At 34.4% G+C, this 15,572-nt stretch overlaps 1 protein-coding gene across 1 annotated transcript in view; it reads right to left on the minus strand.

Moving 5' to 3' along the window:
- The window catches only part of LOC118202165 (glutamate receptor 1-like), a 209,386-nt gene that overhangs the window by 33,865 nt on the left and 159,949 nt on the right, over window positions 1-15,572 (minus strand). Inside the window, exon 9 of the mRNA XM_085808169.1 lies at window positions 6,801-7,156. Coding sequence (XP_085664295.1) covers window positions 6,801-7,156 — 356 coding nt within the window. The remainder of the gene's footprint in view (window positions 1-6,800; window positions 7,157-15,572) is intronic.

The following is a 15,572-nucleotide window of genomic DNA, read 5'->3' on the forward strand; positions in this document are numbered from 1 at the left end:
ATTTTGTAACAGAAAGTTAAGTAACAATGAATATGAGGTTAGCTTTTAAAGTGTTGAATGTCATATTGCTTCGAATGATAGCATAATGAACTTCGATTATATCAGTGGAGGTTATGTTGTTAACGAACGTCAACCGTCATTTTAGACGAAAGAAGCCCCATGAGGAATGCATTTATAACTGATCGGCATACAAATCCGAAGGAATTCATGAAAAAAAGCTATGGCTTTAAGGTATGAATATTCCCCCGTGTTCCAGTGTATTGACTTGTGAGGACCGTAATGCAACCAAAACATGCAGGGAAATCTTAGAAAGTGAAATCCAGGACTTTGCGAAAAAGCATTCTGATCTTTGTGAATCATGCAGACATTAACTCCAAGTAGAGCAGGCGTATTAACAGTAATTGATGAAGTTAGTAGACAGGCTACACTGTAGTGCTATACCCCATCCTCTTGTTATGTATTAATCGTTTTATTTTTTTAAGCTTAAGTTGTTTTGCTTATTTCAGTTTTTTTTTTTTTTTTTTTTTTTTTGTTTAAAGTTGGTTGTAAGTTTAAATTGTAACTTTGTTAAACTTTAATTTTGGTTAGGTTGCTTTAAAAGTTTTGAGTGAAGTTGTTTAATTTTAATTTGAGTTTAGGGACTTGAGAATTTTGGTTTTTGTATCTTGTTGTTTTGACCCTTATGGTTGTTTAACTTTTAACTTTAATTTTTTTTAAAGCCTTGCTGTTGCACTTTTGGTGTGTTAATTTTTTTTCTTAACCTTAAGTAACTTAATTTGTATCCCTCTTTCTTTTAAAGTTAAACGAATACATATTTTCGGACTTGCGGTAGGATAATTTTTTTTTGGTATTTGTATTTCAATTTGGATAATATGTGTGTATACTTTAATTGTGGCTGAAGAAACAATTATTACAGTGTTGACATTTTATTATGAATTATAATGTTGTGTAATTAGTAGTTTCATTTTTAATTTCCCAAAGTCATTTTTGTATTAATTTGGTTCAAGATTTTTCACCCCTTGCCCTCGGCTTGGATTTCGTTCTTGGAAACTCTTATCAGCGGCTTTGCTGCACCCCAAAATTCCTTTCCCAAGCGATACACCACATGTGGGGAGGCGAAGTTGAATGGATATACCATATGGTGTTTCACGAAAAGAGGATCGTGTTTTTCTCGACAGGCAAGCATGGAGATGTTCTACAGCATACTTATGGTGGGGGAAAATATCCACTGAGTTAGAAGATCTGCATTATCGACTGGGACCCGCGAGCGAGGCTAGTTTCTTCCCCCCTTGTTTTCGTCTGCAGATTTGATGACACATTGGTGTGGCCTTGGAAGTTGAATGATGGAATAGCGAGAAACGGCTTGTCTGGTAGTCGGGAAACCCCTTCCCGTGAAGATTTCTAGCGTTGGGTTGCTGGTTTTGGCTTCCTGCTGATCAACATCTACACCAAGTTTTTCAAAAAACGCGCCAGCTATTAAAGTGGCTGCGCAGTGTTTTCAGGAGAGGAGGAATGAATTGACGTTGACATTTTTTTCTGAGGCTTGACGCAGCTGCAGCGACAAGATGAGACCTTCTTCTATCTTCTGCCTGGCAGACCCCCGAGAGTTTCGGAAAAAATACATCATACTCTATATGCTAAGCTGAGAAGGGAAGATGATGTAATCCGTGATCCTCTCAGAAATGGTCTATAGAGGTTAACAACAGCGAACCTTCCTGACGGAATTGCTGTTTGAGCGGCAGAACGGAGCCAGACCTCGACGTTATTGTTATCATGGCTTGATTTCTTTTTTAGTTACGCTACTTTCTATCTTTTCCTTCCAACAGATATGCCGAAATGTCTGTAGAGATGCCTAAGTCCTACTACTTGTTAAGTCTCAAGATTTATGTGTGAATTCCTTTATGGTTGTACCAACCCTGTTTGTTTTAAAAGTATGTTTTTATTTAGTGTTCTTCAGCTATGCTCAATATCCAGCCACCACGTAGTAATTGTAACGTAAATAGTGAGTGTCATGACTCTCTTCAGAATTGTAACTTAATATTTTCCTACCAAAAATAAACGTTAGTTTGATTTTATTTAACCTGTTGTAATTATTGTATTTATTTCCTTGTACTGGACCTTAAACTAGAATGGGTTTTTGCTTAAACACAACGCATATTTGAAATTCAGAATTGTTTGCATATTTTGTTTTTATGTTACACTATGATAACTACTCTTATACAGTTTTGTGATTGATACAATATTGGTTGAAATGTTATGTTATGTGACATATACACACAGTTACCTACCCCATAATCTAGTATGAACTTTTAAAATAGTTATTTCACAGAAATGATGTTCAGTAGTAAATATTACATATGAATCTTCTCTTATAATGTTCTTATATAACACTCTCGTAAGCGTACAGAGGAAACACATTAAGATATCGCATACTCAAACAAGCATTAACACAATTTGGGAAAGCAGAAAGACTACTGACACCTAACTGAGGAAGGGCATATGTAAAGAATAATTTAAAAAAAAATCTAATGTAAATTGGCATAATACAGGAAAAAATCTGCTCCTTATTCTCCTCAACAAAATGAAGTTACTCTGAAAGGAAGAATTGTACATTAATAAAGATGACTCGAACGGTGCTGGCTAGAGTGAATATCAAAACAAGTATTGGGGTGCATGTGAATTAAATGCAGACTACCTGCAAAGTAGCTTGTCTATGAAGAATTTAAAGTTACTCTTTATGAGAAACACCACAAAAGGAAGCAATAGTTAGCATACATACAAGTACTTAATATTCCGGCATATATGCATGTATCAGATACAAAAAGGCAAAAGTGGATGATGCTTCTGTGAAAAAGGAACATATTTTATCGTTTGCTGAATACTGATACCAATACTGCAGTAGTCAGTCGGAATGTGACGATTTAAACAGAAGATCCATGCCTTAAAGCAGAAGTAAATGATACTGAAGTTTTAACTTGTTGTGGACTAAAGTTTTCAGTAACGGTATCGGTTACGAATTAGTTTATTATTAAACATAACACCTATTTTCAATAAATAGTTAAAAATACGTTATTTACTTACAAGTGATTGTATTTGTCCGATCCACAGTTTTCGGCAAAAATAATCAAGCTTAATTTTGTTAAGAGTCTGTAGTGACTGTTCTGGCAGAAGTTTAGGTTATATGGATTATGATAAAGCACATAAAAGCTATCTGTCTAAGGAGAAAGATACTTTTACGGAGGACTTCCTTAGGGTGTTGGTGTATTTAATTATGGCAAAGCACATGAGTGCTATCTGCATAAAGGGAGGGATGCCTTCGTGGAGGACTTTCTAAGGGAAACTGGCTCGTATACACGTTGCACATGGGGAAAACCATGAAAACAACTTCCTTAGGGAAATTGGCTGGTATTCACATTACAACTAGAAAAACAACGAAAAGGTCTACCCAGCCCGCCCGTTTACCTAGATTTCTGGGTAGATTTTCGTCTGGCTTAAACTAAATATATAATGTTGAACTAAAATCAAATATAGTGATATTAGTATAACGACTCGCAGGATAAAATAACGCGTAGGAAACGCTATGATTTATAGGAAAACAGCGGAGCAAGCCTAATAGCAAGAAGCACTCAACGCCACCGAATCAAACCGCTATTAAATCACGGTAATAACATGTCCTCAAGTACGCAGAAAACGTTCTAAAATCAAATTGCGAAACCTTCGCTTATATAAGCGCTTCTTTCTCCCTCAATATGAATAAACGCTCGCTATCTCACTTACATTCTGACAGGAAAAGTGACGCAAAAGTTCTTTAATACTAGAACCGCGGAAGTTTCGGTATACCTTAAAACTGCGGACTGGGTCAAATAGACTCCAATTAATGAAAACCCGTGTTGTTATGCTAAACGTACGCTGTAATTATTTGGCAATGACATTTATTCATTTCTAACATTAAATTGTTATAATAAGTGTTAAAAATAATAAGATATTACAATATGGAATATTGTATACAGTTAGTAAAATATATAGACAACTTTAATAGAAATATTTAGTTTCTTACCAAATTTCGTAAGTTCTCTGAATCTATCTCTCGCCACAGTATCGCTGAAAAAAGTGGACCCTAAACAACAGACCACAGACTATCAAGCTCTAGACTACTTGCACCGTATATACCTCGAGCATACAAAATTGATCGAAAAGCATCTAGTTCGTCTAAAGTTGTTGACCATTCATTTTTCCCAGTTGCCGGTGAGCTTCTTCCTCTGTACAATTTTTGATATGACGAAGCATAGGCTCAACTATAAGTAGCCTCTATGAACTAATTGCATAGCCATTTCCAGTATTTCACTTTGCATAACTGGTTGGGTCACTCTTTTCTTTGAAAACATTATGTTCAGCAGTTTTTCCACGCATACAACTTCCAGAGGGGATGCTTTCCCAACGCGTTCCATCATTTGTAACAAAAGTTCCAGAGTTCATTTCATCTGGATTTGAATCTGATAACTTTTTACGTTTATTTACACAGTTTTTCTTCCCAGAAGTGGTTTTTCTGCTGGTACACTGTACAGGAAAATTAGTACGGCATCTTCATCCGAAGAAATATTTCCTTCATCTGGAGGCACATATTCATCATCGCTGACAACAATTTCTTCAGCATTATCGTTTTCGAATTCATTTTCAGATAATTGTCGCATATATTCGAGAGCCTCACTAACTGTTGATTTACGCATATTTCTTCCAGCCACTTTCACGTAAAATCAATTTTATCTCCGCGTGTAAACAAGGTGGCAAAAATCGAACAGACTAGTACACTCAAACTACCTCCAAGGGAATGAGAAAACCAGTTGTGCAGTCATAAAGAACCCAGATGTGCGCCCGTTAGACTACCTCATTGGCTATAGTACTATTGCACCACATTCCATTCAATAGGACAAACAAAAAACATCGGAGAGAAAACATTCCTTGAATACGCTAACCAGAGGCATTTTTCCCAAACGGAATGATAACGGGAGGGCAGGGGAAGGGATCTGCAACACTGGCTACTATTACTACAATGAAATTCTCAGCTGCTTTCTGTTATCAGTAACAATCTACTGACCTTGAAGTATTGTTCTGCTTACATCTGGGAAATGGAAAGAGGACTGAAAAAGTTTTTCCCATTCTAAGAAACGCTGAATTGCAAATTATGTACTTGTAATTATAATGGGGTCAAAATGACCCATTCCGCGATTTTAGGTATAAGTATTAAAAACAAAACAAAACAAAATGATAAGTATTTAACCTATCATACTTTCACAGATTATTATTGGTATAAAAATAGGAAAAGTCAAGAAATTCCGTTAGTAACTTTTTGAAAAAATCGGAAACAAATTTGCTTTTGGGTCAAAATGACCCCATCCGTGGTTCTAGTGTTAACTTAATATTAACTATTAGTTAAAAACGTAAAAAGATTAATCCTCGCAATGCACTTACCCGAACTAGTTTTCTATAGCTTTAGGTAGAAATAAATAAAACATAATATTATTAAAAATAAATGTCGAGATGACGGTTGCCGGCAGAAAAGTGGAATTTTTTTTCCATCCGAGACCATTCGGCATGATTATTGAGTGAAAGTCAATTTCCAGTAATAATATTCACTATGAAATACGTCTTAATTAAACATAACCCACATTTTCAGCAAATTCTTAAAATAAGTTATTATTTTACAAGTGGACGCACCTGCTTGAACTATCTTCCATCGGCTCAGGTAAAAATAAATAAGCATACTTTTATTAAGAAGGCGCGGATAGAAAAATAATGCCATTTTTCTGCCGGTAACTGCGAAAAATATCATCCTTTTTTCTATCCGATACCATACTGCTTAAATAATATGGGAATTACAACTTACGGTATTAACTATGAATTAGGGCTTTATTAAATAGTAAATGTATTTGCAGTAAATAATTAAGAGAAATTTATGTGAACTGGTTATGAAAGACATATTTCTGATAAAAATAAATACGTGTATATTAAGCGAAATTATGAACTGATTATTTGTTTAATTGAACGTGGCAAAGCATCTAAGGGTAAGGACGTTTTCGTGGAGGTCTGTCTAAGAAAGACTGGCTTATGTCCATGGAAGAAAAGCCACAAAGATAACCCTACACCCAGACAGTTGGTCGGAATTCGAAACAGAATCGATTTATCCTCATTAGAAAAAGTCAAATCTACTCGGTTTCTGAAAACCAAAAAATATAATTGCTTTTCCTGTTACACTGTAATTCTAAACGCCATCACGTTATAAATGCCATTATAACTCCATTAATTATGGCTTTAACTTTAAAAACTACAATGAATTACCATCTTTGTTCAATCCATAAAAGGTAGCTTTAGTTTTAAAGAAAAATTTAAGATTTTAAGCTTTGCCGAATGATAAAATTCTGGGAAACGTTTAACGCGAGAGCACATGAAAGTTAAATTAACATCCAATATATCCCCGCACTGGCAGCCCTTCCCAAAAGTTACTTCCGGATTATATCCGTTCACCTCATCAGTGGATTTCCGAGGCATGATTCTATATCATGCCTCGATGTATATGTAATATGTATATGTATCTATATGTAATATGTTAACAAGATAATAAGTTTTGTTAAACCATTTATCATCAAATCTGATACTATTAATGCAAACGACTTGAGACTAGCGGTCTACATTTTACATTTCAGTTAAAGAATAGATTTTTTACTGAGAGTGAAAAGGGCAGTTTATGATATCTATTAGTATATCCTGAAATTGAAATTATTAAACAACTAAAATAGACCTACCTGGGACAGATATCACACCCTTGTTGCATGAAAGCACCAAGAGAGAACCAAAGGCTGTTGTAGAGCGAAAAGTCATTTGCAACTGAAGGTCCAATGAAGGAATCTTCATAGCGCCATTCATGAGGAGAAAAGCGACTGACTAAGAAAAGAACAACAGAAACTCCGACGTATGCGAAGATGATGCACATCCATATTTCCTTGGAGAGTGGGTTCATGAAGGAAAACACCCCAGGCTTCTTCTTCATAGGTTTCTTTATCATGATGCTGATACCCAGAGACATGAAAGGCTTCGTAAAATCAATGACTCGTTCTCTTGCCGAGGTTATTGTAAGAGGAGCGATAGCCATGTCTGCTTGCTGCGAAAGAAAACAATACTTTTTTTTCATAGCAAAATCATGCAAAACTCTCTAAGCGATTGCAATGGTTTAGAAATAAAGATTTGGCTTGAGCTTGCAGATAGAAACAAATTATAATGCAATAATTTACTAAAATGGTTTTTCCTTAATATGATAGGTATATTATTCCGTTTTTAACAATGTTTAGTTTTTTGACACTGTAACACTGAGCTGTTTAGCTCAGTGAAATACTACTTATTTACATAAATAAATTAATAAGTTGTATTCATAATTTTACCATTTGCTACAGCTTGAATATTTTAAAAATGTAAGTAGATTTTTTAATAAAGATGAGGTACTTCAGCACCCTCTTTCGTTTTAGACGTTTTAGATATTTTTGCATTTATGGAAATTGTCTTGCTTTGCTGGACAATATGGGATTAGTAACACCACCCCCAACAGACTTTTTTAATTATTTAATTAGCGTTATGTCAAGTATTTTATTTCAGTTTTGGAATAAAATATGAGGAACCATTATGGAATATTACTAATATTCAGAAGCTAAGAAGCCCTCTTTGACTCGAAATATTTGAAGAAAGTTTTTTGTAAGTCCCCAAACTCTAAGCGCGGAACTACTGCGCTGAAACGTTTTACCTCACTAAGCTGCTTTAAGGTTTTGCTAAAGTGCTCCATAGTGGACACTTTCATGTATCTCGAAACCAAAGCTGTTAATCTGTAGATCCAGTATTATAAAAAATATCTGAACACATGCTATGAGGTTGCTTGTATATAGGCTTTCATTACGTTAATGAGTTGTTTGATAATTATATGAATTTCTTATCTTGCAGTGACCGTGAATGTGGTAGTATGTGCTTTAAATTCTGATTTTTTGAAATACTTCATTCACGAACTTGCCTGTATAGATACTAATTTTTCGTTTATTGTATCATGATGAATCTGCGAATTTATATCCTTTTAAGTTTCCTAACATCTTTCAAAAACTAGCAATATTTTCTGATAAAGCTAGAGTTTGACATATATCAGTGAAATAAAAATTAATTTTACTAATATAACGGCAGCATAAATTAGTAAATTAATACTACTGTAATAGTAGTAAATTAATACTACTGTAATAGTAGTAAATACTTTTCTTGTACTTGTGGATAACATTAGTGCCGTTCCCACCTCAGCAACGTGGCGTAATTTAAAGCAATTATTCAAAACCAGAACAAAGATTACATAAGTTCAAGAGAATATTAATTCGAAGTTCTCATGCGTTAGTGGGCTGTAGAAAGCCGTAAATTTAGCTTTACAGTAGGCTTAGTATTTCATACTCTTTTAATAGTAATGGAATATGAAAGTTAAAGTTTCTCTTTTTATTTTCATAATTATTATGTCTTTCTGGTTAGTAAACTCTGTATTCTGAGAAACAATCTAGGGAATTTTAGGTTTCTTCTGTATCTAGCAGCTAGTGTTAAAGTCCTGCAGAATTTCCTGCACCGAAACAGAGTTATCACTTTACTTCCAAGTAAATAACAAAGCTTTAAGAAGATTAAAACGATCTCTTTTATTTAACTCTTCAATGAACAGAAAGGCTCTGCTTTTGCGACAGACGAACTTCCGCTATTTGCGAACATTTAAACTAGCAGAAGATAAATTCAAATCTACGTAACGTAATTTGAGACTACCACAAAAAATAGACTACTTAAGCTGGTTCAAGATAATTACGTCACATATTTTAAAAGTCGGCTAGGAAGATGATAAAACCAGAAATAAACTTAGAGCTGGCGATAGTAATTAATAGAAAAGGCAGTGGAGGAGAGGAATAAGCATAGGAGATACCAGGACTTTACCCCATATGGTGAGACGGTGTACTGCTACTGATCCAGTGAAGCATCCTACAAAAGTTCCGTGCAAATGTTTCAGAACATTTTCATACAGTTTTATTTAGAAGAATTTTTATACTAATATAAAGATATTTTCACAACAGTTTGTAAGATTCCACGCCCTTTGTCTAAGATGAAACGTCAAGGAATCTAGTGAATTATGTAGCGACTTATCTCTGAGTTCAAACAACTAAAGACGTAGACTCGAAAAGGATTAGCATCCCCTTTTATTCACTCAAATAAAAATAACAGTCGGCCCCTTCTCGGGCTTATAGGTAGTCTCTACTCGGGCTCTACTCTACTCATAAAAAAAATAAGAAACTATAATTAACTAAAGTAGACTTAGCCGAAGCTAGACACAATTATCTAACGTAGTTGTCCCTTAAATTAAACTAGCCGATGGATATCCAAAGGAACGTAATATTTGGCCGTCCCTAACAGCTTCAAGCGTGACTTAGTCAGAAGGCGAAGATGCGTCACTAAAGACTCCTGGTACTTCCTGTCGAAGTTTATGAAAATTATATCACCAGTTCTATTCTTTTTCGGCGAAATTTGTCGGCTTGGAATTCGGGTTCTCAGAGTTTCCTTATCTTGGGCAGACCCGCCTTGAATTCCTCTGCCAAGCGATGCACCACATGTGCTGTTTAGAATATTCTGCACCTCTTATTGCAGAGATCTCTAGTATGTAGTTATCCTACGAGGGATTACGTCTGTGGGTGGAATTTGTAGCCGTCAGGCTTCCACCTACGTTAGACTTGAACCTCGAGCGAGGCTAGCGATTTTAGGTCAATAATTTTTCAATGGATGGGTTTTTGATCTCTCGCCTTAGCCTTGAGATGCAGCACTACAGTTAAAGCGATGTGCCCCAACTTCTGGAAACCGGCAAAGACCCTTTCCCAGACGATTCTACCTTGCACCCCTTTTCCCTTTTAGATTGCCGTAATTGGGCGACCATTCCATCATCACTCATCGCCAATTTCAAGGACCTCGCCATTGAAGAAAAAGCATCTGCAGCGTGGTTCGAGAGCTTCGGGGAGAAGACAGAGAACTACGTTAGAACCAGCAAGCTGAGAAGAAATTCCTGAGTTATTATCCTCACAGGTAACGGCCTATGGCATTGCTGTCCTAGTGAGAATGGGAGCCTGACCTCGTCCTAGATTCCCGCCCTATACTGATCGAATGAATGCGTACCATTTTCTTTTATTTTTCTAGACAATGAGGTGTACGGGAAGCCACGCGGGAAGAAAGGTGATTCCCGGCAGAAGTATTGTAATCTCAGAACCTAGCATTGATTGTTAAAAATATAGGAAACTTGTGGGGCCCCTCCATGTGACGAAAATTATATTTAAATTTTAAAGCTATGTTTTGATATGTTTTTGTTTCTTTAGAAATGTTGATGACCAGCCACCACAAATTTACCTAAAATGTTCTACGTACCACAAAATTTGTCTCTAACAATAAACCTTGGATGTTATTCTCTTACATACTTTTTTGTTTAATTTTAATTAATTTTAAGACACTGGACCTCTTAAACTACTGAACGGGTTTTAATTTAAGTTCTGGGAAAATTTTGAATTGCTTTATATTGATCGTGCACACCTTGATCAACGAATATTTATTCTCGCATGTTACACAATAGCCAATATTCATGAATTGTTTACACCTTGATTTTGACGCCTTACAATTTCTCATGTAATTCCATAATGTTTATTGCTTATGTTTTATAATTAACTGTGGGATTGAATGCTGAAAATTTTATGCTGAACAACGTGTGTGGTATCTACTTGAAGCAGCGTGGAAAGGGTTGTCCGTTTCTGTCATCCAAGCCTAGTTCAACTCCATACCTCAAGTGGTAAGGGCAGTTTTAGCTGTTGGGGCTAGCAGATGTTTCTAATAGTTTCGCAATCCCCAGCCTGCTTACAAATTTGAACATCATTTTTTCTTCATGCGATACTGTATACACACAATAAGTATCTTTTTTATATTTGCTCTCCTTCATGGTGTTGCAATTTCAATGGCCAGTAGTATATATTAAAAGCTTTCTTTCTTTAATTATTACCCTGTATATTGAGTTTAGTAATATCTCGCTACATATTTTGAAAATTAATATGTATGAAAAATATTTCTTTCTGTTAAGAAAATTAAGAGAATATTTATCTAATTATTTCTCCTTAGATTTTAAGAATGTGCTATTTCTACAATTTTAACGTGAGTATGGGCAAGAGTGGAGCTCTATGTATTTTAAAATATTAAACTTTATTATAAAAGTATTGCAAAACTCTTAATAGCTTTGATGATATTGAGTGTATTAGGATGAATCGTATATAGTGCGGAAGAGAAAAATTTTCTGTACAATCGTGTTATAAAACTTTTGTGTAATTTAAGAATATTATCCTACATTTCAGACTTAAGATGTCACTGACAGTTATAGTATAAACATACTTAAGTTATATTATGAAGAACAATGGTTTCCTTTGAATTGTATGCTTTCATAGTTAATATAAATAAATTACAAATTGAAACTTATTATACTCTCAGTATTATAGGAACAGAGTTATATAATTGGAAAGAGGATATATTATCTTATTTTTGCATAGTTTTCTAATATTATTAATTGACGCAGCATAACTTAGCATTGAAAAGAGAGAGCTCTGTTAAATTATATCCAAAGGGTTAGGATTTCAAAATTTAGGATTTGTTTGGCCGATTACTTGCAGGTTGTTGGTCGAATACTTTTTAAACTTCCTACAAGAGACCGCTCATTTTGAAAGTGTCAGAGAAACTAGTTTTGTATTTTTTTTTCAAAATCGCGTTTTTTACGTAATTCGTATTTGAACACTCGAGAACTCATAAAAATATATTTTCAATAAATCGCAGCATCAGTTAGACTAAGGTTTCGTAACAGCAAGACGAAGCTACGAGGAGATTTGCTCTAACTATTCAAACCCTCAGCTTAAATACACAAACAACTAATTTGCACTGCGGTAACGCCTACTTTTAAGGAAGAAAAGGTCAAAGCATAATAACTAGTTAATTAACACAAAGTTTTATAAACTTAACAAGGTTATCAGATAAGAAGGAAAATTAATTATAAGTACTCTAAATTTATTAACTGCGTAAATAATTGAGTCCGTCTTGCTGTTCAGTAATATCCAGGGAAAAGATTACCGAACTTTATGAAAAATGATCGAAAACGGTGAATCTTCTTAAAGTGTTGTGTAACACTACGACAAGTTCTTTTTTAAGATAAAAAACTGAAATTATTATACACGAGGTATTAGTATTCGTCACGTGTTTTCAGAAATTTGCAATTAATGTAACGTAAAGCTTGAAAAGGCCATTAAAAATTATTTTTATATTATTATGCATAAGGTGGTTTTATTAACAATTTCTGCTTAAAGAAAAATAAAATTTTCTTAAAATTCAGTAAATTTAGGTTAATAGTCAGATATATTAGTAATAAACTGTGTTATAAAGTATCATTTAAATTTCTAACCAGGTATTTAATGTTAATTTTCTTTCTTATCAGCCTCGTTTTCATTTCCCTGCCAGATGCAAATTTCAGCAATATTCAAATTTGGTAGAAAGATGGAAGTATTTAATGATTGGTTTTGGAGGGTGAAATGTGAGCGATCTCTGCCTACTTGAAGGTCACGTTGCTAGCATTTGATTCTCTAGCGATTAGTTTTTTCTGCGACGTTGAATTATTCTTGCCATTAAGCTTGTTTACGCCGACTTCGGTCACAGCCGACTTGAGCACTAGTTATACTGTGAAGCTGCTAGGCTATACTTTAAATTTCATTAGTTTTAGGTCATCCATTGTGTTTGATTCAAAGACAAAGTTATTTGCCTGTATAAGCACGAGTTGGTACTGTGTTTCAAATTTTATTTGGATGAATAAAGTGTCCTTTACACCCTTGCCCTGTCTCTGTGGTACTATTAAGACACAGTGGAAATTCACCAGTTTTCATTCAGAGCTCTGGTCTAATCGTATGTTACATACATACAGTTAACTCTTTGTTCTCGTAAGCAGTTTAGTTTAATCCCAAATTATTCAGACCATTTCTTTTAATTATAGGTTTTGAAATTCTTTATAGGTGGGACTCACTTTAGCTCAGTCTAATTCGTTATCCCTTTTGTTTTGTTATATTCAGGTTATAATATAAGAATCTTTCATTTTGAAAAATTTGCTTCTATCTGATTCGAAACATTACCTAATCAGAAACATAATCTAATTTGAAGAATTAGGTTATATTTATGGTGGTTAGAGAATACTAATTAAATACTCATATAAACAAATTGCAAATTGGAATTCGAAGTTTGTGATTTTACCAAAAAATATTTTACCCCAATAGCTATCGAAATAAAGTAGGGAAATATCTAGAAATATGTGTCCAGTTCCTTATTTGGTAAATCGACGTGTTTTCCCATTTTAAACAACAACAAGTCTCAAATTTACGGCCGTTTCTAGGTGTAGAAGTGTTTGGAAACTGATTTTCGGTAATTGGTGACAAGTCAATTAAGCGACAGGTTAATAACAATGGGTGTCATGAAACTAAAGAAATAAACTTTTTCTTTTTCAAAATGATCGTTTGAAATAAACTCAAATCTGCCAGTCTGCTACGAATGTTTGTATTTAATGATGTCCAGACTGTTTATCAATCCCTTTATAAAGGTAATCACGATAATTGTCATATATGCTTACCCCGTCCCACTGTTACCAATATTATACCAGGTTTTTATTATGCATTCATTCAATCTGAGTTGCCTTAAAATGCAGGTGCATCTTTTCTGATGTATTCAGCAACCGTAAGAGATTCTTTTTTAATTCATTTATTTGATTATGGTAAAAACAAGTGAGTACTAGTCGCTCAGCACTGGTGGTTCGGCCCGTCGTTCGAATACCTGCGAACGGGCTGACTGCATGAATGTTTTCGAGCTTTTCCTAATGTGTAACGTGTATAAGATTGAGTTTTCCATAGAACATCCTCCACGAAGGCTAATCGTGTGCCAATAAACGTCAATATGGTATTAATTTTAAAAGAATACCTCTTTGGAACTGGCAAAGACAGGAGGCATTGAAAAAGGAACAGGCAAAGACAGGCGAAGTTCAGGATTCTTAAGATTAACGGCCATTCATGTTCGCATTTTCTGAGTGTACGTACAAAGTAAAGCATTTGTGTTAATTTAGGTACATATTTATTCTATGAAAGTATTTCTTCATCGTATTAGTTCAAGTAGATGTCAAGCCCACATAAAATGGTGTCAGGAGTGAAATAAAGAAATAAACTAGACTATAAAAAAGATGTTTTTAAGAATTTCTTTGAAACTAAGTACTAATGTTCATCAAATGAACGATAGTTCTGAAACAAGCGTCAAATTGTGAGTTGTAACTTGAATAATTCCCTCCCACAATAATGACTAGAAAAGTAAATTAAAAGTATTTACTTTAGAGACATAACATAAACAAATTATAAATAATATTAAGATTACAGATGGGTGTGGTTTACATATCCTTATGGCATGGTGGCTCCAAAAGTCACTGCGTAGTAGTCTATTTTTTATTACCTCCAACGGTGGTAGAGTTGAAATTCAAAGCATGATAAAGTCCCACAAATTAGCCAAACCTCTAAATGAGGTGAAAGTTATAGTTTTTTTAGAGCTATAGTTTAGGGTTTTCACAAAATTAAAATTTTATATATTTATTCATTTATTTCAAAACAGCTTATTTAACAAAAGCCCATAAGACGGATTTAATTGCATTGACATATGAGTTGGGTTTAATTAACCAGCCAAATCCAAAGATGGATGAGTTAAGCAGTAAAATTGTTGAAGCGGAAAGTTATAATGAAGAATTTACCTGAAATTTATAAATGCAATTATCGCTAAGCGGAAACGTAAGGAGAAAATTAAATTAGAAAACGCAGAGTGGGAGACAGAGGGAGAGTTTGAATTCAGGAAGCTAGAATTTAGAGCTTAAGCTCAAACTAAATGCCGATTCTTCTGAACTTCGGAAATGACAAGAGTAATTATTTACAAAAGCTAATGACGCAGTGTGATGGAAATGGCGATATCAGCATTTATTCAAAACTATTTGAAAAGCAGATCGGTAGAATGGCTGTAACGAAAAAAGATTAGGTTACATTCATGTCAGTGGTACTCCCATTCGATACTCTGAATTTAGTGTCGCCTACGCTTGCCACAATTTCAAGCAATTACGTCTACGTTAAAAAGATATTTCATAAGCCCGTCAGTTTGAGTAAAAAGCATTCACATAATAAAAACGATTTCTGCATCATGACGTGATTTCACGTTTGAATTGAACATCTTCTTTGAGAAAAAGGTACAAGAGTCAGGAGTAAAAAAACGAAACCGAGCACGATCTAAAAAAACTTAAAGTTCTAGATAATTAAATCGGACATTTTTGAATGAAATGCGTGAAGATTTAATAGACATTCCACCGAAAATTAAAAAGGCAGACGAACATTAAATCAGCCTTTCTGAACTTTACGTTCTCGCCTTTTTTTATAAATTATAATGCTACGTAAACC

This window comes from Stegodyphus dumicola, chromosome X1 (genome assembly GCF_044657685.1).
Source record: "Stegodyphus dumicola isolate Sdum_Otavi_A_Nest chromosome X1, ASM4465768v1".
NCBI classification, from domain to species: domain Eukaryota; kingdom Metazoa; phylum Arthropoda; class Arachnida; order Araneae; family Eresidae; genus Stegodyphus; species Stegodyphus dumicola.